The sequence below is a fragment of the Aulonocara stuartgranti genome (genome assembly GCF_965226115.1).
Source record: "Aulonocara stuartgranti genome assembly, chromosome: 3".
Taxonomy (NCBI): domain Eukaryota; kingdom Metazoa; phylum Chordata; class Actinopteri; order Cichliformes; family Cichlidae; genus Aulonocara; species Aulonocara stuartgranti.
Window position 1 is genome coordinate 19,183,520 of NC_138941.1, and position 23,065 is coordinate 19,206,584.

General features: G+C 42.0%; 1 protein-coding gene across 1 annotated transcript in view; it reads right to left on the minus strand.

The window, feature by feature from the left end:
- LOC309700493 (uncharacterized protein) overlaps positions 1 to 23,065 on the minus strand; it is a 2,098,293-nt gene that overhangs the window by 894,310 nt on the left and 1,180,918 nt on the right. The window contains exons 46-47 of the mRNA XM_082524046.1: positions 18,800 to 18,976; positions 15,430 to 15,606 (exon numbers count right to left, since the gene is read on the minus strand). Coding sequence (XP_082380172.1) covers positions 15,430 to 15,606; positions 18,800 to 18,976 — 354 coding nt within the window. The remainder of the gene's footprint in view (positions 1 to 15,429; positions 15,607 to 18,799; positions 18,977 to 23,065) is intronic.

Below are 23,065 nucleotides of genomic sequence, written 5' to 3' on the forward strand. Positions count from 1 at the left end.
GGGCGGGTGCTATGAAGTTACTGATAGTAAATTTTATTTTATGCTTAAGGTTAGTTTCTCAAACTCCTCAAAATCTTAACAAATTGTGCCAATCCTTACATGTTGCACCAGGCTGATTTATCATCAAAAGTGGAGAAGTCTGTGACAGAGGAGACAGAAGAGCAGCAGAGAGAGATGGAGCAAGAGAGAGAAATAAAAGAGCAGGAGATGGAGATGGAGAGATGACTTTATGTCATCCATGAGGGATGCATTTGACATATGTTTCACATATTATAGCCCAACAAGTTACTTATAGCAATTTAAATACGAGCAATCACTTTTTGGCAGACAATCACTTTTTGGCACAACACCGGCTATTTTTTGTGTTTCTTTTTATCGCTCTGTAGCTGAGTTCAATTGAAAGCCTGCATGCGCTAGTACCTCTTGCCACAAGTTCCCAGAATCCTTTGCAGTTTTTACCCCTGAATGACGTCACATTTTTGGTGGGCCGGTCTCTAGTCAAAATGCCCGGGCCGATTTTTTGTCCCAGTTCAGCCCTGTGCAGGACAGACAGACAGGTGACAGTCTCAGGTGTACACACTGCTACACAACAGCACCAGAGAAGGAGGATTTAGTGTTTGTGTTATTACGAGTGCTAAACAAGAAGAGTTCCCAGATGGTGCAGTGGACACATGTGTGACTGCTGTGATTAAAGCATCTTTCTTTCAGCTTAACGAGTGAACCGTCAGCTCGTTCAAACACACGTTAAAGTCCGTTTGGCTCGACACCACCGAACAGAGGCAGCAATATAACATAGCTAACATTAACAGTGCAGTGAATCCTGCTTGTGCCGTGATATTCAGGACTGCAAACCGAGCAGCATCACTGACTTTCAGCTTGTTGTGTTTGTGGATAAATGACTGACTTTAATTATCCACAAAATCATCACATTCTCTGTAGGATTAAGGTCGACTATTGAACAGCGTATATTTTAAAGTAAAGGCTTTAAAACCAAGTAAACGCTGAAAGTACAAACATCACTAATGTCACATAACTCTGCCAACATGTGGCCAACAGGAATGTTTTAATGTTTTTCATTATTAAACATCTGCACATAAATAAGTGACATAATATTCAGTACTTACTTCTGAAAGTTTACTCTTCAGCCGCCCCTCTTCCGCCGTTTTCTTTCGGCAACATTATCCACACCCACCGCCGCGCCGTTCTCTCAGAACTGAAGAAACTTCTTGGATAAAATGTCTTCAAGAAATTTAAAGCAGTTCAGACGCTTTTCTTTCCCAGCTCCTCAGACTGTCCACCCTGTTAGCTTCGTTAAGCAGCCATGAAGAGTAGAAGGCCAAGTATGAGTTTCAAACAATAAACACATTTATTTTTAAACCCTGCAAATAAACAACATTAACATCAAAAGTTTTACATTTCCTAAATGTATCCCACAATCTGAATATAACACCCACTTCCCCACGTTTGATCCGCTGTGTTAAATATGATTAAGAACAGAATTCAATCATTTGCAAATCCTATAAACCAGTATTTTAAACAAAGTGAGAAAATGAAACATTTAAAGAAAAATATTAGCCCATTTTGAATTTGATGGCAGCATCCTCTCTCCAAAAACTAAAGGCTTTACGATGTTTAGTGCTGGACCATGTTGGTTAATGTGTAAACTCAACAGTTTCCATTTTGATTAACCTGACCAACATCTAACATAGAACACCTTTGAAGTGGACCTCGCAGCCTGTGGATAACTTCAAACACGTCGAGGTCTTCAGAGGCTGAACTTTGACCCAGCATCACAACGAGCGCCATAAACACTTGTTACAGTTATTAGAAGGAAGCCAGCCTTTAGACATCCCCACAACGACATCGTGACCAAGGGTCTGTTGCATGATTTTTAACATGGCTACAATGTGTCGTCTGCTGAGTCATCGTTTAATACAACAACGTACTGAAAGAGAGCATTCAGCATCTGACTGAGCTGGACTAACCTTCCCTTTCAAAAGTGAAAACTGCAACATAAAACTGGAATACAACCAACTTCTAATGAAATGTAACATTTTATAACATGAACACAGATTCCAGGTGAGCTGTGTCTTCCAGGACTGGATTTACCAGAACAGGTATGAGGACGGTGCCTGACGGGCATGTACGAGCTGGAGTGGATCCCAGCTAACACAGGGTGAGGAGACAGACCACCGTTCACGCTCACACTTATTCACCAGTTAACCTAACCCCACTACCTGAATGTGTGTGAACTGTGGGAGGAAGCCAGAGTCCCCTGAGAGGACCCACACAAACACGGGGAGAACATCCAACCTCCACAGAGACTCTCTCTGCAGTAAAAGCACAAAATAAAAATCACACCGTCATGTAATTCAAGAAACTGGTCTTAAAAACAGTTAATCTAATATGTCCACATGGAGCCCGTGTTAAGGTCCGTACTGGGCTTCAGAACATCAAGTGAACAACGTCAGATGGGACCTGGGTGCGTTGTCTCCTGATAGAAAGTGCTGAGGATCAGAAGGACTCAGGGACAACACGATATCTGTCCAGCAGAGGGCGGCATTATTCCAAACGGCTCCATCCTAGAAACATGATGTGGAACAGCTGACCTGTAGATCTGCTCAAGAACAATCGTCACAGTCTGATCACAGTCAGTCCCACGTCTGCCATGTTCTCAGCTTCCTTTAGTACAGGTAGCTTTAATGATCATTTCAAGTGTGGTTGTTTCATGGAAACAGAGAGCAGACTGCAACATCCGTGGCAGCCGCCTCTAACACTCTGATGGACGTGTGGACAGCAATGCTGCCTGGAACAGTACCGATGTTTCAGGGCTGATGACGTTTTTGGGTGGGACATCTACATCCTGACATATCAAGGTTACTTTACTTTTACGTAAATTTGCTTTACAGAAAAATAATAGCATTTGTCATCCCTTCACAAACACACACATCGATTTAAACCTGACAGACACATATTTGGAAATTAGACGCGATGAATCAAATCAGAAAAACAGTTATTAGTTATTAAGTTTAGTGACGGCAGCAGGGACAAAGCTGCTTTTATAAGACTTTGTCCTGCATCATTCTCATGATAAAACAGACTCAATGGCCCCAAGATATTTATATGACTGCACTTGCTCAGGTTTGTCCGGATTTCAAACTGTTCTAAAAGTCTTTTGATTCAAATCTGGGGCTGTGTTATTGAAAGCAGCAGAGAAATCGATGAACTGAAGTCCTTTACTCTCTACATGTTTGACAATCAGGTGAAGTAGAATCAAAAGCGCGTCCTCCACTCCTCTATTGGGCTCATGTGCAATCTGCATTGAATCAAGCTGAAGTTCAGTGTCTTCCATAATCACATTTCTGATGATTTGTTCAAAGACTGAGGTGAGGGCAGCAGGCCTGAAGTCGTTTAGAACTTTTGGACGACTAGATTTAGGACCAGGAACCACAACAGCTTCTTTCCCAAGAGAGGGCATGAACGATTTATTCAGAATAACCTAAAATATAGGACTGAGTTCTTGAGCACAAGTGTAGGAGCCATATGAGTTGTTCCTTTTTGTTTTGGATTAAGAGGGTTGGTTTAAATGCACACCTTGTATTGGTGCACGGGTGTGAGGCGTGACTCGTGGGCGTGTTAGGTGATAAATGTGGTTGCACTCACCTGATGAGCAGAAAGGTCGGGTGAGCATGAGGGGAAACCTGTTGACCCCAGCTTGAGTCATTTTGATGCATTTTTGGCTGTAACTTGATGTATGCTTTATGCACTAATTGATGCCATAGGCCGATGTTGTAGTTTGGTGTAGTAATTGGTGTAATTCGTTGTGAGTTGCAGTCATTGTGTTTGTGCAGTCTGTGCATTTGTTTAATAGTTCGATGAGCCGTTTGGAATAATGCTGCCCTCTGCTGGACAGATATCGTGTTGTCCCTGAGTCCTTCTGATCCTCAGCACTTTCTATCAGGAGACAACGCACCCAGGTCCCATCTGACGTTGTTCACTTGATGTTCTGAAGCCCAGTACGGACCTTAACACGGGCTCCATGTGGACATATTAGATTAAATGTTTTTAAGACCAGTTTCTTGAATTACATGACGGTGTGATTTTTATTTTGTGCTTTTAGTGCAGAGAGAGTCTCTGTGGAGGTTGGATGTTCTCCCCGTGTTTGTGTGGGTCCTCTCAGGGGACTCTGGCTTCCTCCCACAGTTCACAGACATTCAGGTAGTGGGGTTAGGTTAACTGGTGAATAAGTGTGAGCGTGAACGGTCGTCTGTCTCCTCACCCTGTGTTAGCTGGGATCCACTCCAGCTCGTACATACCCGTCAGGCACCATCCTCATACCTGTTCTGGTAAATCCAGTCCTGGAAGACACAGCTCACCTGGAATCTGTGTTCATGTTATAAAATGTTACATTTCATTAGAAGTTGGTTGTATTCCAGTTTTATGTTGCAGTTTTCACTTTTGAAAGGGAAGGTTAGTCCAGCTCAGTCAGATGCTGAATGCTCTCTTTCAGTACGTTGTTGTATTAAACGATGACTCAGCAGACGACACATTGTAGCCATGTTAAAAATCATGCAACAGACCCTTGGTCACGATGTCATTGTGGGGATGTCTAAAGGCTGGGTTCCTTCTAATAACCGTAACAAGTGTTTATGGCGCTCCTTGTGATGCTGGGTCAAAGTTCAGCCTCTGAAGACCTCGACGTGTTTGAAGTTATCCACAGGCTGCGAGGTCCACTTCAAAGGTGTTCTATGTTAGATGTTGGTCAGGTTAATCAAAATGGAAACTGTTGAACGTTTCAGAAGTTTACACATTAACCAACATGGTCCAGCACTAAACATCGTAAAGCCTTTAGTTTTTGGAGAGAGGATGCTGCCATCAAATTCAAAATGGGCTAATATTTTTCTTTAAATGTTTCATTTTCTCACTTTGTTTAAAATACTGGTTTACAGGATTTGCAAATGATTGAATTCTGTTCTTAATCATATTTAACACAGCGGATCAAACGTGGGGAAGTGGGTGTTATATTCAGATTGTGGGATACATTTAGGAAATGTAAAACTTTTGATGTCAATGTTGTTTATTTGCAGGCAGTGGCGGTCCTAGCCTGTTTGGCACCCTGGGCGAACAATCCCTCTGGCGCCCCCCCCCCCCCACACACACACACACACAGACACAAATCCTTACACACATTAACATAAAGCTGCTGCACACACACACACACACAGAGAGAGAGAGAGAGTATGCATTGTATGCAGACGGCTACCAAACAGCCATCATAATTCGTCATACAATGAGAACAGGACAAATCAACAATTGACAAGGACTAATTAATATTTAAATCTGTAACATAATGTATTGTTTGGAGTTTAGTCTGTTACTGTTTGTTTGTTTACCATTTCTTCTTGGAGCAACTGTAACCCACATAATTTCTGACTCACTCTGATTCTGATAGTTTCAGGATGACCTGCCATTATCCAATCACACATCTGCTTACCTGCATCTTTTGCTCGTTTCTCCTCCTCTTCTTTTCTATTTTTTCTAAGTTGAGCACCATGATGGCTTTGAACTTTCCTTGTCCATCTTCCATTGGTTTTAATTTTGCACTCCAGTATGAACACAAATCCCCCAACACAAGGATCACCACAACATGATCTAATAGACCTACACCTTAGTTCACAGATTCACTTCATCTAGGGTGCATTTCTGAGATTTCACACAACCCAGGATTCAAATCATGAATACATAATGGACTTGGATTTACAACATTATAAATGAAATGTGCTCTTTTTGGAAGCAGCAGGGGCCCCCTCCCCTCAAACTGTAAATTTAAATTGTTATTGATCCTTTACCCCTGGTCCTAAAGTGTATATTTATTTTCTTACTCTTCTTATTGTTTGTTTACTTGCACTGCTGTAACTGGAGCCTCGTCATCTCATATCTCTGTATACTGGACTGTCTGTAGCGGAGATGACAATAAAGTTTACTTTGACTTTGGCAGCGAGCAGGCGCACCGAGGGCTCTCGCGCTCACTTTCGTGTATAGAATTTCGAAAAAACATTGGTGCAAATTATAAGTCTGTATCATGATGTCTGGTGTTTTTGTGTTTGTTGGTTTGTTTTTATTTTTCTTTATTTTGTGAGTTGGTTATTAGATGCTGCTCCAGCCGGTCAGACTCATCTGGCTAACCTAACAGCAGTCCTGGCCAGGCTAGAAAAATATGGATTGAGAGCAAACAAAAACAAATGTGAGTTCTTCAAGGATGCCATTGAGTATTGTGGACACAAGATCGACAGACATGGGCTCCACAAAACCGAGGACAAAGTTGAAGCAGTCCTGAAGGCACCAGACACTAAAAATGTGAGTCAGCTACGTTCATTCTTGGGCTTAATTATTACCACAAGTTTCTACCAAACCTTTCAACAGTCCTGCACCCGCTGAACTCTCTGCTGCAACAAAATGTCAAATGGAAATGGACAAACTATGAAGAGGCATTTAATTTAGTTAAGTTAAGCAGCTCATTACATCAGAGGAGGTTCTGACACACTTTGACCCCAAGCTACCACTTCGCCTCGCCTGTGATGCCTCACCATATGGCATTGGTGCCGTGCTATCTCACAAAATGCCTGATCGATCCGAACGACTACTTGCCTTTGCCTCAAGGTCCCTAAATGCAGCCGAGCACAACTATACGCAGATAGACAGAGAAACACTCAGTCTAGTGTGGGGAGTGAAGAAGTTTAATCAGTATTTATATGGATGACACTTCACCCTGATCACAGACCACCGACTGCTGGTGTCCATCTTTAACCCTCAGAAAGGTATTCCAACCATGGCTGCGGCACGCTTGCTTGGGCTTTGTTCCTGGGTGCACACACCTACACCATTGAGTTCAAAGGGACAAAGCTACATGGAAATGCAGATGGACTTTCACGTCTTCCACACATGCAACCCACCGAAGAAATGACTGATCCAGCTACTGTGTTTCATGTTACACAAATGGAACCCCTACCTGTCACAAGTGCTCAGGTGAAAAGAGAAACGAGCCAAAACACAATCTTGTCAAACGATCTTACTGTGAATGGTTGGCTGTCCTGTAGTGACACTCAGTTCTCTGCGTACTCCACCCGCAAAGACCAACTATCCGTTTGCCAAGGATGTGTCATGTGGGGAACTCGTGTCATCCTGCCACCCAAACTACGTACAAAGGTACTGGACTCACTGCACGATGGACATTTGGGTGTTAAGATGAAAGGTCTTGCTAGAAGCTATGTTTGGTGGCCAGGCACTGATTGTGAAATGGAGAATATGGCTAAATCCTGCATTGTTTGCCAGCAGACGCTGCGCCAGCCTCAAACAGCACCTGTACACGCGTGGGAGTGGCCATCTGCTCCATGGCAACGCATTCATATAGACTATGCTGGCCCATTTATGGACTAAATGTTCCAGGTTGTGGTTGATGCCCACTCAAAGTGGCCAGAAATCTTCCCCGTAAAGCAAGCAACAGCTGCCAGCACGATCAATAGTCTTTGGTCACCGTTTGCACGCACAGGTCCGCCACAACAGCTCGTAAGTGACAATGGTCATCAGTTTACTGGAGAGGAGTTCCAGTGTTTCCTTAGGAGTAACGGCATACGACATATCACTTCAGCTCCCCATCATCCTGCAACAAAGCTGAACCAGCCAGTCGCACAGAGGGGAAACCGCTACAACAGAAAATTGACAATTTTTTTACTGTCTTACCACTCATGCAACAACTGGACACACACCTGCAATGCTCTTCATGGGATGAGATCTGAGATCACATCTAGATTTGCTGAAACCAGACATTCGCAAGGATGTCCAAGATAAACAGTCTTCCATGGTGGAAGCAACAAGAAACAAAACCAGGTTCTTCAATGTTGGACAAAAAGTTCTCGCCAGAGACTGCAGAGACCCAAGTCAGAAATGGCATTCTGGCACGATTCGTTCACGGACCGGACCGCTGATATACACCATAAATGTTGGAGCCAACTTAGTCTGGCGTAGACATGTTGATCAGATTCTAGATGCAGAATGTCACGTGGTTCCAGAGCAACCTGAGAGGACACATCTACACCTCAAGATTCAGAAGAGTTTGCCCTCGCTTCACCACCTGAGGTTCAGGGTTTATGTGAAACCACCAATGTTCAAACACCTGAACTTTCCACACAGAGCACTATGGACTCTGACCAAACAGGCAGACGTTACCCTGAGAGAAATCCCAGAGCACCTCAGAGACTGAACTTATAGGTTTCCAGTTCATTTTGTAAGGAAAGCAGTTAAAATGTTTAAGAGGAAACAACCTACCTCTATGTTGTAAATCACTGAGTAGGTGTCATATTTCAGTTTAAGTACAATTATTGGGTTACGGCATTTACCTGAAAATATCTCGATTGTTTGATACTTAATGTGTTCATCAAAGCTGGATGGGAGGAGCTGTGATGTATTTAGTAAAATCAGTCTATATTTTGTGGTAAAGTAGAGAACACCAAGCGTGGTGCATGTGTGCATTGATATGCCTGTGCCGTTCCACAACATGGTTAATAAAGTAAGTTACTAACAACCAAAAATGTGTTGTTACTTTACCAGTTAAGTTATAAGAGAGAACATAACAAACTGGTTGAGATCCTGGATTAAAGAGGGAATGGGAAGGGAAGAGGAGTACAGAGGACTGATTGGTCGGTTCGTGAGGAGAATCACCTGAAACTGAATGTGGCCAAAACAAAGGTGCTGGTGGTGGACTAATTGTAATTTAAAATGTGAAAATTTTAGCTGTCCTCCATCATTCTCCCTGAGGAGTCGAGTTACGGTGACTTTGTATCTTCTACAAGAGACGCACAAGAGCAAGTTAAAAAAAACTGTAGAGGAAAATATGGCAAAGTCCCAAGACTTACAAAAGGAAGCTTATGCTAGACGAGTCCAGAAGAAGTACAGAAACCTTGTGTACAGCGTTGGAGATGAAGTTCTTCTCTTGAACACGAAACATGGAAGGAAGGGAGGAAGACTTGATCGAGATTTTTCAGGACCCTACACCATTCAAGACATCGCTGGCAAATGTGTGAGATTAAAAAACACAGAAGGAGCAACTTTAAGAAATCACTACAGCATTGACCATATCAAGCCGTAGAGAAGAAGCCACCATGTAAATATCAGTGACAAGTAAAAATACCCAACTCGCAGTCAGACAGTGAACAGCAGCACAGACCTGAAGATGCCTCCCTGCCATCCTACTGCTAACCCTCAGTGCCAGCAAAGTCCAGAGGATTCATTATGCACCCAAAACGGCTGACACAAGGAGTTTAATTGTGTTCCAGGACCAGAAACGCGTGAACAAGAACTTCCCTCCCAGAAACAAAGCTTAGAAAATGAAGGTGACATAGTGAACAACTCTTTTTGACCAGTTGGTCATTTGTTGCCAGTTTGGCGTTGCAACTTAATTGACTGTTGCATGACTTTGTTTGCATTTTGCAGTCTTCAACTCATATTAGATGTAAAGAAACGTGCACTGAGCTTGTGGAAGTCTGGAAATGGATCTGCCTGTCAGTAATTTTCTCTTTTGCCCACCCGCTGTACCTTTCCTATTTCTCTGCGTGTAAATGCATGCCTATTGTATTGACTTTTTCCTGTTGTGGCCCGTCGGCCTTTACCAAGCGTATCCACTAGAAATCTCATGCATGCCTAAGCTAACTTATCATATTTTTCTTTTAGTAAAGAGGCTATGGCGTGCAAAGGATACTGGGCGCTTGGAGGCAGCTGTTGGACCATACAAGTTATTTTTCGAACACTGCAGGGGTCACGGTGGTTTCTGATGAGGTAAGAGAACTTATCATTATTGATTCTGATTTCGAGGTTCTGCTCCTTCTGAAGCATTTGCAGTGCAGAGACCATTAATAGTTTAAAATGTGCGAGTAGGTCGGGGGGTTTGTATTGCAAAACTCTGATAAGGTTTCACCCATTCACTTCAATAGGAAAAAATGTTATCAACCACAACACAGATGTTGTGACATCTGTGACATCATAATACCCAGTTTCAGTATATGCAGAAAGAACCTTTATCAGCAATTCGATTCCTTTAGATGTTTTTGTGTACAGCACTCAAGCAGTTACTTCAAAAATTGTTGCTGTTGTTGTATAAACTCAGATTTTTCAAAACAGGTCATTGATGCATATCTGCACCGTGTTATTGAGAGACGAAAGGTAAGTAAGAAATGTCATTTACCTACTAATTTTGAAATAAAAAAAACCCTATTTACTGTTCTATAACATTTTTCTATACTTGTGCAGAATGCTGCACACCTGCTCTGTTCAGTAGTTGCAAGCTCATTGTTTTCTGGGCAGTTCAGATGCCTCAACTGGTATGTTGAAAGCTCAGAAGTGGTCCAAACAGTTGACTCCTTTCTGTTGCTGAGGAAAGAGTTCGGTTCCTTTAAAGAAGACTATATTTGAAAACACCCTGAGACGCATGGTACCTAAGTAAATCCAAATTACTCTGCACTTCCAATCCCACAGATGAAGTTCCCAGTTGAAGACGTGGCTGTGCCCTGTGAACTTTGGTACACACTGGATTCTTGTGGTATGTGTTCATTTTGTTATTAATTTGCGTAATTTGTTGTGAAGCAGTTTCTTGCACAAAGTGTTATTTTTAAATAAGTTTTCAGTGGCACAAACAATTGTAATTTTTAATTTAACTTTTTCTTTAGATTGTCAACATTTCTGCACAGAAAATACTGCTCATAGACCCCATGGGAATGAAGGTGTTTATGACAGGAAAATTCTGCGCAACTGGAGGTATGTATGATACTGAGGTGTTATTCTTAGATTAAAAAAAAAAATCTTGTTTCATTACAAACACTTTTGTTCAACTAGGAATTTTCTGAGGATGAGAGGGCATGAAGACACCATGGAGTGGCAGTTACAGACTATGCAACACAACAAGCGACAGGATTCCTGCAGTTGTGGAGTTTTACTGTTAAAGGTAACCCTTATTCAAATGATTCAGTTTCTTGTTAGCTAGAATTAAGACTTTAAGTGAATTTAAGTGAAGTGAAAGTTATTTCGGTCAACAACAACAAAGATGATCATTTTACATAGAAGTACTTAATCATACAGTAACTGAAAAAGGAATAGGCTGAAGCCTTGTGGCTTATAATTATCCTATCCTTTACCTAATTAAGACTTTACATTCTAATTATGATCAATCTCACAGTTTGCAGAACACTACCTTGATTTTGGAGAGGTCAGTGAGGTGTCAACCACTACAGAGGCAGTTGTGCTGGAGCGAATGCAGATAGCTTGCACCCTACTTGAAAATCGAGGTAAGTCCAGTAAAGTCCTTATCACGTTAGTGCGTACTTCCAATTTAAATAGTGCTTTTCAAACAGCACAGTACAAATAGTGCTCTTCAAACACTTTCAGATAAGACCCTTCTCAAAGTCTAATTTAGACTAATTTTCCAGGAAGTATATTTGGAAAAAATGTACTATTATTTTTTAATTATTCAATAAATAATGTTTGATTAAAACCTAACTATGATTGTGTTTCAGGGAACGCTGCTACTGCATTGTTTGCTCCATGTTAGATGCTAACGCTGACCGCAGCATGATTGAAATGGTAAAACAAAACAAAACAAAAGAAACACATAAGTCTTAGTATCATTACTTGCCAATCATAATTAAAATGTTGAGTAATAGTATTCACCAAACAGAATATGAGCCATTTATTTTTCCTTTCCAGGTGCAGTGTGAATCTTGCCAAAGATGGGCACATTTTGCATGTGAAAAATATAAAGAGAGCAACCAAGAATATAAATGCCAAAAATGTAGCCAGAGTCAGACAGAGACTGTGCAGAGACTGTAGAAGGACAGAGCAGCAGCAGAGCAGTCCAGATACACTGATGATCCTCTGTCAGATCCAGAGGGACACACAGGGATGATGCTGGACTCTACATTGTGTCTGACAGTGGAGCTGTTCTCAGAGCAGTTCACTCTGCAGCACTGACAGTCATCTGCACTTCTTCTCATTCCTCTGTCAGTCACTGCTGGATGAAGCTCTCCTCTCCACCTCCCAGTAACATGGCCCAGTCAGAGCGTCTCTACACACAAGCTGCTGCTGCTTCAACCTCTCTGGATCATCAGGACACAGCTCCTCCTCTCTAAGCACACACACCGTCCTGTTTACCATCATAGCCTCCACCTGCAGAGAGAAGAAGGAAGAGCAGAGGAGATAAACGAGTGTTTCCAGAGACTCTTCATCAGCTGTCAGTCAGTGATGCAGCACATCCAGTATAAAGAGCAGCAGGGACTTCAGTGCTGGGACTGTACTAGGACTCATTGTTGCTTCACTTTTTCTAATCTTTGGATTTTTATTGAAGTTGCTGAAAATGTTTTTCCCTCCTAGTTTGAGTTTGGACTTTCATTCATTAGAAGAACCTTGGTGTGTCCACTCTGAGCTCTGTAGGAACCCCAACAACAAGCCCAACAATCCAGATGGACGGTTCCAGCTGTTAACTGGAGGAATTCCATCCAAACATCTGCTCTCACTAAATTCTTCCTCACCTACAGACTGTGTTCTTCACTGCTTTAAACTTGGAAACGAATGCAGTCATTGGTCTGCGTGCTGCTTTGTTCAGAGAGCTGATTGGCTGTTGACAGTGTTTGATCAGAGCGTGTCAGCCGTTACTATGGTGACCATAAAGGTCAGAAACAGGAAGTGTTTGTGTCCAATCCTGAAGCCTGTCACCATTCTCCTCTCACTGCTTCACTGAGAAGCTGCAGCTTTACAGGAAACACTGGATCTTTGTTTCATACTGACTGTGTTTAGTACAATACTGCTGACAGCACCACCCACTCACTCCATCACTCTACTGACCTCAGAGTCTCCAGTCTGTAGTCTGGACTCTGCTGAAGATCAGACAGCTGCTTCACATCTGGATGCTTCAGGTTGTTTCCTTGCAGCTCCAGCTCTCTCAGATGGGAGGGGTTGGACTTCAGTGCTGCTGCCAGATAATCACAGCTGATCTTTGACAAACCACAGCTCTCCAATCTGTATAAAGAATGAAAGATGTAAGTTTATTAGACAAAGTGTGAGCTTGAAATCATTCAGTGTTTCATCATCTGTTCAGAGCTGAAGAAGGTTCAGAATGTAGAAGTTTAGAAAATGGAAACTCCAAACAGCTGAAGCCAACAGGAAGCAGCTTCAAACAGGAAACTGTGCAGAGTTTCAGACTATATGTCCTGATGCAGCCAGTTGGATTTTGGAGATTTGAATCTCTGTTCTGTGACTAAGTCCTTGAATCATTTCTTCCAGTTGGTCCAACAAGACAGACTAAGTGTTGGACATGTGTTGTGGCTCCATTAGGGGAGCTTCTAAATGTGATGTGATGGCCCCTCTGGGTCTGTCAGGTCACAGCACTGAAGAGAGCTCAAACTGGGCACACAGTTGTTCCAGTCTGGACCAAAGACTCTATACTGGGACTGAGGGACTGCTTTGACTGCACCCACTGGGACTTTTTAAAGGCTCATGTTCTCACTTAGATCATCGATTTCTACTTACATTTCTTTCTGGGAAAAATGGGGATTACTTTGGAAACAGGAAGTATTTTCCCCAATAAGCAGCCCTGGATTAGTAAATCACTCCAACATGTTCTCAGGCAGAAGAAGCTGTCTTGTTATGAGGGAGAGAAGAAAAAGATTGAGGCACAGAAACTTGTTGAAAGAGAGATAAAGCAGCTAAAATCAGGTGTAAAAGTAAAGCAGAGGATGAGCTGAATAAAGGACACTCAAGGCTGGCTTGGAAAGGAATGAAGTCCATGGTGGGGATGCAGAACAAGGAGCAAAGATGAATGTGATGCTGAATCAGCAGAAGACTTGGACTCATTTGATTCCAGCTTTGATATCATTGATTTCAATGAAGAGCTTTGTGATTGTAGCAAAGGGCTGGTAGCTCTGAGAGTCCCACTGATGAGGTGTTTGTGTGGAAATCTCTTAGTGGGACCAAAGAGAGAAAAAGCCCTGGTCCTGATGCTGTGGGAGGGAAATGATTGAAGTGTGCTGTGAGGAACTGACTGGGAGATTTTCACACATTTTCCAGTCCTCCTTGGAACAACAGGAAGTTCCCAGCATATGGAAACAAAGGTTAAGTGTCCTATGGCACTCAGTGATGATGGTGCTGTGGCCCCACCACCTCCACCTCTTTGTAAAGGAACTAACTGTCATCTGAAGCTTCAAATGGAACTAAGACTTCCTCCACTAGGTGGCAGTGTCTGATGAGAAAGTGTTAGTGGAGCTGGCCTGGAGTCAAAAACAGGAAGATGCAGGATTTGGGCTGAAATGGGGAAAAGTGGTTCGCACTAGTGCCTTAAAGCAAGAAGGTTGTAGGCTGAAGCTTGTTGGCCTTTCTGTGGAGGTTGGATGTTCTCCCACAGTCCAATGAAATGCTGCTTAGGTTCATTGGTGCTTCTAAATTGGCTGTAGGTGTGGATGTGAGAGAGTGCTTCTCTGTCTCTCTCTGTTGGCCCTGTGATGGACTGCTCACCTGTGCAGGTGGACCACGCCTCTTGCCCTATGACAGCTAGGGCACAGGCTGCAGCCCTGTGAGCCTAAGCTGAATAAACAGTTAGCAAAAATGATCCATAGATGGCCTGAAATCCCCCAGTTAGCAGTTTGGTAGATAGCTATGACATGCTAATCCCATCCAGCAGCTGTATTCTACCTGTAAGCTGATCCCTGCTGAGCCAAAGCACTTTTTCATATACAAATTACAACCTTTAATAGAAACCTATTGGTCAGCATCTTATTAGCCTGCTGTTAGCTTCATTCCACAGAAAACTGAGAGAAACTAACAGAGTTGATAAAGAATAAAGAGAAATGTGCTGATTTAAAGCCTTTGAAGTGCTTCAGATGATCTCTGTCCACTTCTGTCCACTCATTCATTCATGTAAGCTTTCTAATGCAGCTTTGATCTTCACAGTCTGCTTCATGAAACTCATTCTAACCCTGAATGTCAGAGTGTTCCTCCTTCTCTTTCCCATCATTCATGCTGGCAGTGGAGGAGATTTGGATGTTGGACTGTGTTTTGGATGATGTGTGTATGTTTGTGTTGGACTGCTGTCTGTAAAGCAAACGCACATTTTGCTTTGGATTTCAGTGTCAGACAGACTTTAAGGTGGAATGAAAAGTTGGAGAGTTTCACAGTGAATTATCCAGTGGAGGATTTTTCTTCTTCTTTGAAGGTTTGAAATGTGAACATTGTTCTGCTGCAGTCAATGGACTAAACCAGAGAAGAAGAAAACAGACTTTACCATGAAGATCCTCAGTGTGGATCAGTATAATATCAGCCTGATGTCTGCAGTTTAGTGTCAGCACAACTTTCACATCATATTCATCTCAGCACAACTAAAACATGCTGACTGACCTCAGAGTTTCAAGTCCACATCCTGGACTCTCCAGGAAACCACACAGATGCTTCACTCCTGAATCCTGCAGCTTGTTGTTGAAGCTCAGGTGCAGCTCTCTCAGATGGGAGGGGTTGGACTTCAGTGCTGCTGCCAGATAATCACAGCTGATCTCTGACAAACCACAGCTCCACAATCTGTATAAAGAATGAAAGATGTAAGTTTATTAGACAAAGTGTGAGCTTGAAATCATTCAGTGTTTCATCATCTGTTCAGAGCTGAAGAAGGTTCAGAATGTAGAAGTTTAGAAAATGGAAACTCCAAACAGCTGACAGAGTTCATACGCCTTTGTCAGGGTCAAATTCAAGCAAGACCATGTGAAAATTAAAACACATCATCCTAGGTGAACTTAAACACCTTTGTTCCCCTTTTGTTAAGACATAGAAAAGTACACCACACAAAAATACTGCAAAAGGAAACGGTCGCCTTATATACATAGTGTATAAACTCAAAATGCACATTTCACTTCAAATTAAGATTAAGGCTTTGAACAGATCACATAGTTCAGTTCAACATATAAGACTTTAAGAATGCACAAGCATCTACTTAAAATCTATTTAATTTATCATCCATGATATTATTTTGTACAATTCCAATGTATTTTGTTCATCTCCCTTAAATAAACAGGCAGTCTTAAAGTATGAAATATTCATATACAAACACATATAAATGTGTGTACTGTCTCAGTGGCTGATAGTACCCCACAGGCCTCAGTGTGAGCTTGAAGACATTTATAATGTTTAAGTAGTTTAATGTGCAGGTGCTGACGATAAACACATTTTGAATGAAAGCCGGGGAACTTTGGTAGCACAGAAACAAGTGGCTATTCTTTGTGACTATATGGATCACTCACAATACCATTATTTCACACAAAGGCACCAAATTAATACTCAAAAAAGCTGCAGCAATACACACAAATATAAACAGTACTTGGTGACAACTTTGCTTTTAGCCTTTAACCCTTCTTGACTACTTTTGATGTGGCCTCTATATTTTACCTTTAAAAACAGTTTATCTTGCCAATCTGTTATTTTCTCATTTTGACCAACTGTATCAGCACAATTTATCTAAATTCAGACAAAATTTAAAATACAAGTAGAAAGTGATATTTTGACTGTAAAAACCACACACATGTTTAACGAATCATCTTCATAACTTGAAATGCAAATAGAGATTGTACATTTTTAAAAATACGCACACGTTTTGCAAACAACAAAGTTATATGGTACTATTTACCAAAAAATGCAGCCAAGGCTCAGACGTTTTTCATATAATCATTTCAAACTATTTACAGAACAATCAGGTGTCAAACAATAGTTTGTGTCACTCTAACACATATGAGAACAGCACAGGGATAAACCTGCAGGTCTGACAGCAGGTGTGTCACTCAGCGTTTACACTGCAATCTGCCTTTGTTGGCTTTAAGGCAGCAACTGTGACGATCACTAGTAGAACTGACACACAAAACAAAACAACAGCTACACACTAAATACACAAGACAACAAACTAACTTGAGACCAAACACGGTAAACGTCACAAATCTCTCACGTATCAAAACTCTCTCTCTCTTTCGCTCACTCGCTCTCTCTTGCCGGTCACTCCTAAAACTTCCCCCTTTTGCTAAACAACCAAATGTCATGTTTCCATATCATTTTTGATTGGTCGACATGGTACATTTTCCCACCTATAGGGCTTTGGAGCGTGATGTCACGGGAGATGGGCCATGCCCCCTTCCGCCATGACAGTAGGCCAGCCAAAGGACACCATTTCAGCTATGGATCGTACGTGTTGTGTTGTCGGTTGCAACGTTAGATCACACGATCGTGAAGGCAAGAAGCTGGATAACGGGCTCTCTTTTCATCATTTTCCATCCTGGAGGCAACGTGAGGGATCCCATGTATCCGATATTACTAAACAAAGACGTCAGGCTTGGATTGCAGCGGTGAGACGAGCGGATATCGAGTTCTCTGCAATCCCCAGCTTTTTGTTGGTTTGCTCACGGCATTTTCTTTCCGGTGAGTTCTAAATTAATTCATATCACTCTTGAAAGGCTTTTAGTGTTATTTTCAACGTGCTGAGGTCATAGATAATGAGATAAAACATGCTAATGTGTGATGCTGCAGAACCACGTCATGTCGACTGAGTAGCTTATGATTTGGCATTATTGCAGGCAAACCAGCATATGAAATGGATGTAACAAATCCAGACTGGGCACCAACACTGCACATGGGGCATGACGACATACCTGTATCAGACTCGGACCGGCACTCAAGGCGTACGCAACGGAAGCGAAAAAGAGCACCCATCGGAGGTAAACAACCCCCCCCCCTCTAAAAACATACTAAATTGCTATCACTGTACACTAATCCGCACATAACTTCCAGATGAATCACACACCTGTCATTGGAATATTGGTGTACATTTACCTTATGTCTAATTTTATCTTACAGGCTTTCGTTATGCAGCTGCAGAGTCTGAAGGTGTGCCCCGTGCAGAAGTGATTGATGAAGATCTGACAGAAGACCAACAGCAAAATCACAATGTCATGGAGGCAGTGGACAGCAGTTGTGTTGGACAAAGTGGAGGTTGAGGTACCAGCTGCAAATGTGGATATACTGAAGAAATGTAAACCTTTTAAAATGATGACAGATTACAAACTCTCAGCTGTGTCTGTAATCAAACCTCTGTAACTTTGCTTCACTTCAGCAGCATCAGCTCATGTTCACATGTTGATTCATGGTTTGCTTCAGTTTTTGATGGACTGCAGAATATTTTGAAGGTTATCTGCTATAAAAAGCCAGAACAGGAAAATCTGCTTCATGTGTTTCTGTTTGATCCTCAGTGACTTTGACACAAAGGCCTCTGCTGTGATGATCACACCTCTGATCAAGTCTCACAGTGTCAGCTTTGTTTTTATACATATGGATATGTGCTGATAAATGATCAGAGTTATAATATTTCCCACTGTCTGCTGTGTGCCGTGACCTTTGACCTGCTAAAGACAGTCAGCTGTGGATTATTCATTGTTGTGTCTGATACTTAGAACTGTGAGGAAGAACACTACACAGTTAATCAGGGTCCCCTCTCTCTGAATCAGGAAAGGTGGGCAGGCCGCGTGTGGGCCGCGGGCCATACGTTGAGTCTCACTGTTTGAAATGTGAACATTGTTCTGCTGCAGTCAATGGACTAAACCAGAGAAGAAGAAAACAGACTTTACCATGAAGATCCTCAGTGTGGATCAGTATAATATCAGCCTGATGTCTGCAGTTTAGTGTCAGCACAACTTTCACATCATATTCATCTCAGCACAACTAAAACATGCTGACTGACCTCAGAGTTTCAAGTCCACATCCTGGACTCTCCAGGAAACCACACAGATGCTTCACTCCTGAATCCTGCAGCTTGTTGTTCCTGCTCAGGTCCAGCTGTCTCAGATGGGAGGGGTTGGACTTCAGTGCTGCTGCCAGATAATCACAGCTGATCTCTGACAAACCACAGTCCCACAATCTGTATAAAGAATGAAAGATGTAAGTTTATTAGACAAAGTGTGAGCTTGAAATCATTCAGTGTTTCATCATCTGTTCAGAGCTGAAGAAGGTTCAGAATGTAGAAGTTTAGAAAATGGAAACTCCAAACAGCTGAAGCCAACAGGAAGCAGCTTCAAACAAACACAACAAGAGAAAAAACTCTGAATGTTTCACATTAAAGTCGTACATTTCTCATAAAAACAGGACAAAGACTTGAAAAAGTCGTGTTTTTCCTTCCAGGAACCACAAGGCTTCACTTTTAAAGGTGAAGTGTGAAAGAAATGGACATATTTGAAGTACAACACCTTTTTCCAGTCACATTATTAAAGCAGACAAACTACAAGCTCATTTTCATTCCAACAAGTCATCTTCTGACCTGGACTAACAACACTGGTCTCTATGTGCAGCTGGCTGTGAGACCAGTGCTCAGGGAGCGTCTACAAAGTGCAACACTGAAAGAACATCACACACTAGCTTTGTCCCAAAACGTCGGCTGCATCCTTCGGAGGACCCGGTATTCGCGGTCTACGTGGGCCGGGTCCTTCAAAGACCGAAAAGGCTGGAAGTGCGAGGCTGTGAAATGGGACGGTCGAGCCTTCAGATTTGCGTCACCGCTGTGTTGGTGGAGTTTAATAAACTCGGCCGTCTGCTCCTTGCTATCTAAAATATAACAGGACACTGGCGTAAATTCTCGACCGTCTCACACTTCTGTTTAATCAGTTTCCTGTTTAACGTTTATTCAGCAGTGTGAAAATCCCGGAGGAACTTTGATCTCAGCCAAACCGATTTACTCCGGAACAAATAAAACACAGAAAAAAGGCAAACAATTACATTTTTAAGTTATCCGAGTGACTTATATATCATGTTTAACCTGAGTAGTGAAAGAGCGGGGTCTGAAAACGATGAAGCTGGGCGTCCGCTGCTCTCGCCGGCTGGAGTGACCATTGAACCCCCCGGCTTGCTAGCGAGCGGGTGGGTAACAGACGTCTCCGAAAACGTCGGCACACTTTTGCAAATATGCGATGTCTTGATAAACCGAGCAGATATTTGAAGTTTACACAGCTACTTTCTCGCCTGAAAATATGTTAAAAGTTTATTTTGTGACCCAGAAAGATTAATAAGAGTAATTTGAAAACTTAGTAGCTGATGCCATTGTTGGCAGCTGAAATTTGGCTGGGATATGAATTCTGGGATATGGTGGGCCACGAAGGACACACCCGACGAATCCTTCAAATTCGGGGAAATGAAGGACGCATTTGTCGGGCACATTTGAAGGAGTCGACAAATACGGACAGCCTTCATCGCCTGGCTGTGATGTAATCGGTCTTCAAATGCAGCCTCTGGAGGATGCAGCCTCTGGAGGATGCAGCCGACGTTTTGGGACACAGCTACTAATTTGCTTCCATCATCCAACCTGAAGAGGAAACAGAGACGCCTCCCCTTCAAAGTAAAAGCTGCTCCTTTTGGACACAGTATCAAAGAAAGTCTACAGTATAACATAGAAAAGACAGAACAAAGTTTTGGTTGTTTTTAAATTGTGCAGAAATGAAACTACACTAAGCTCAATTATGTGACAGACATTTCATCCCATGTCAGTTTGGCCTCATCCTGGGCCGGATTATCCAGCACACACTCTGACCACAGGTCCATGTTGAGCAGGATGAGCTGCTGGCTAATCTGGAGGCTGTAGCAGCAGCTCACAGTCACAGTGGGTTTCCACTCATGAAAAAGCTCTGGCTGCTTCATTTCTCATCTCATATCAGAGACTTTAATGCTTCACTGAAGCTGTACTGTGATGCTTCCATATTCCAGTGAGGCCTCCATAATGATTTCAGCTGTTCTGTACACACACTGTGTGCCCTGTATGGCTCAAAGTCTCTGCAGCCTGTTTTTATCTGCTATCATCAGATCTTCATCATCCTCATTCACATCCCTCACACACTCTACAGCCTGGTCAGCACTGACTTCATCTTCACTGACTGATGGAGCACAACATGAACCTGTGGAGGCTGAAACACTGTCCTGTCAAACATCTCCCCGTCACCACTCCACTTCTGTCAGCCTTTAAATGAACCCTGCTCAAGTCTGTCACTTCTGTTTGGAGCCAAAAGAGGTTAAAGATTACGCCACTACATTCTTGTCTAGAAAATATTAAAGTGTATTTGGTGACACACAAAAAAGGGTAAAAGTATAGTTTGGGTCCACACATGTCCAAACCCTGGTGTGTAGGCCTACTTAGTATTGAGAAAAGCCCACTAAAAGAACGCCCACCAGACCAAAGCAATGGTGTTGACTTGATCAGCATTAACCCCGCCTCCTGACTTTGATGGGTGAAGCTGACAAATAAAATGTATTTATGAACAGCGATGCAGGGCCAGGAGTAGCAACGTGAATTAAATAAATACATCATTAAATAATTCATTAAATGTGTCAGTAAAATAATTAAAATAGAAAACAAACCAACAAAATATGTAATTAACTAATTTGAATTGTACATAAATACTTAATGAATTATTTTAAATGAAATTAACCGATAATTCATTGTGATTTTGTTTTGTGTTTTGATGAGCTAATAATCAGCTCTCTTTTTCTCATTGTTGTTCTAAGCCGCTTATCCAAAGGTAAGGCACTACCTGTTGAATTATTTCCAAAGTGTGCCAAATTGGACATTACAAATTAAAGTCTACTCACTGAAATTACTGGGGAATGTCTGCTTTGATTTTGATGAGAATCTCATGACAGTACTGAGGATTTAATGCAGTTGGACTGCTAAAAATGATTGAATGCGGTTGGACCGCTAAAGGATTTAATACGGTTGGACCGTGGAAAGCAGTTGGACTGCTGAGTGATTTTAGTATATTAGGGAATTTGGTTATTGTTTGGGGTGGAGCCCGTATTGGTTATAAGGTTGGACCTGCTTCAGTCTTACACTTTTTTGGCTGTTTTACTGTTGTTCCAAAGTATTATAAATTATTCAAGAACATCAGTTGGACTGATAGGAAGCGCAGTGCTCAGAGGTAACGCTTGCCAATGCCAAGGACGCTTAGGCATTGTCCTCGAAGAGGGATAGTCAGTTGGTCACTGTGGAGCTTGGGGCACTCCAGAATAACTAGGAGTTAGAGTCTCCTTACCGTTTGGAACGGTAGTCTGCGCTTTTTTGGCCAGCAGAAGTTGGACTTCGGGCGTGTAACTTTAACTTAAAACTTCGGGGTAAGCCTTGGCTGTGAAATGCCAAAAATAGAGCTTCAGGCAAAGTTTGGGTTGGTTGACGCTTTTAAATTGAGTTAGGGATTTTAGAGATGAGGCCAGAAACTGTTGGACAGATACTGGTTAATTGATCACAAAAAAGTTGGACTTTATCGGTTGGACCGTTAACTTAAATTTGTCGAAATTGTTTAGGCGCTAAAGCTGACAGATGTGACAGTGGTTGTAAATATAAGACGTCTTTGTAATATAAAATAAGAGATCTCTGTGTGAAAGGAGTCTGAGGCAGTGCTGGAGCTATTTTTAGACTGTGTGTGTGTGAGTGTGAAAATGCAAATTAGTCAGCAGTGAACTGTTTAAACCACAGTTGGTTTTACAAATACTGCTGCAAACATTGTTGAGTGTGTGTTTAAGACGCCATTTATGTTCATTAGAGGGCTATAAATAAAGTTTTGAGTTGCCGTAGTGGATGTATAGTAATTGACTGAGTTTTGATATATAAATATAGTGAGTGCACTGTATATATTTAAGACTAACATATTACTTTTAGGAGTAACCTCTCATCAGCAATAAATGCTGGTGTGTTTTATTTTTCCTATTCTATGTGTGTGCTGTGAGAATTAATAGAGGTTTCAATTGTTTTCTTTGACTTGCTCTTTCTGATTATGAAAGGCATGTCTGAAATACTCTTAGGAAAGCGTGTTGTGAGTATATTCCTCAACTCTTGTCACAGTTTAAGTGTGTGAATGCTGTGAGTAGCAGGTTTTGAGTGATTGGGTGTGATTTGTACAAAATAATAAATAATAATAACACTATGAAAGTTGATAGTAGAGTGAGTGCAGAAGTGGAAGTGTGAGAGAAAAGG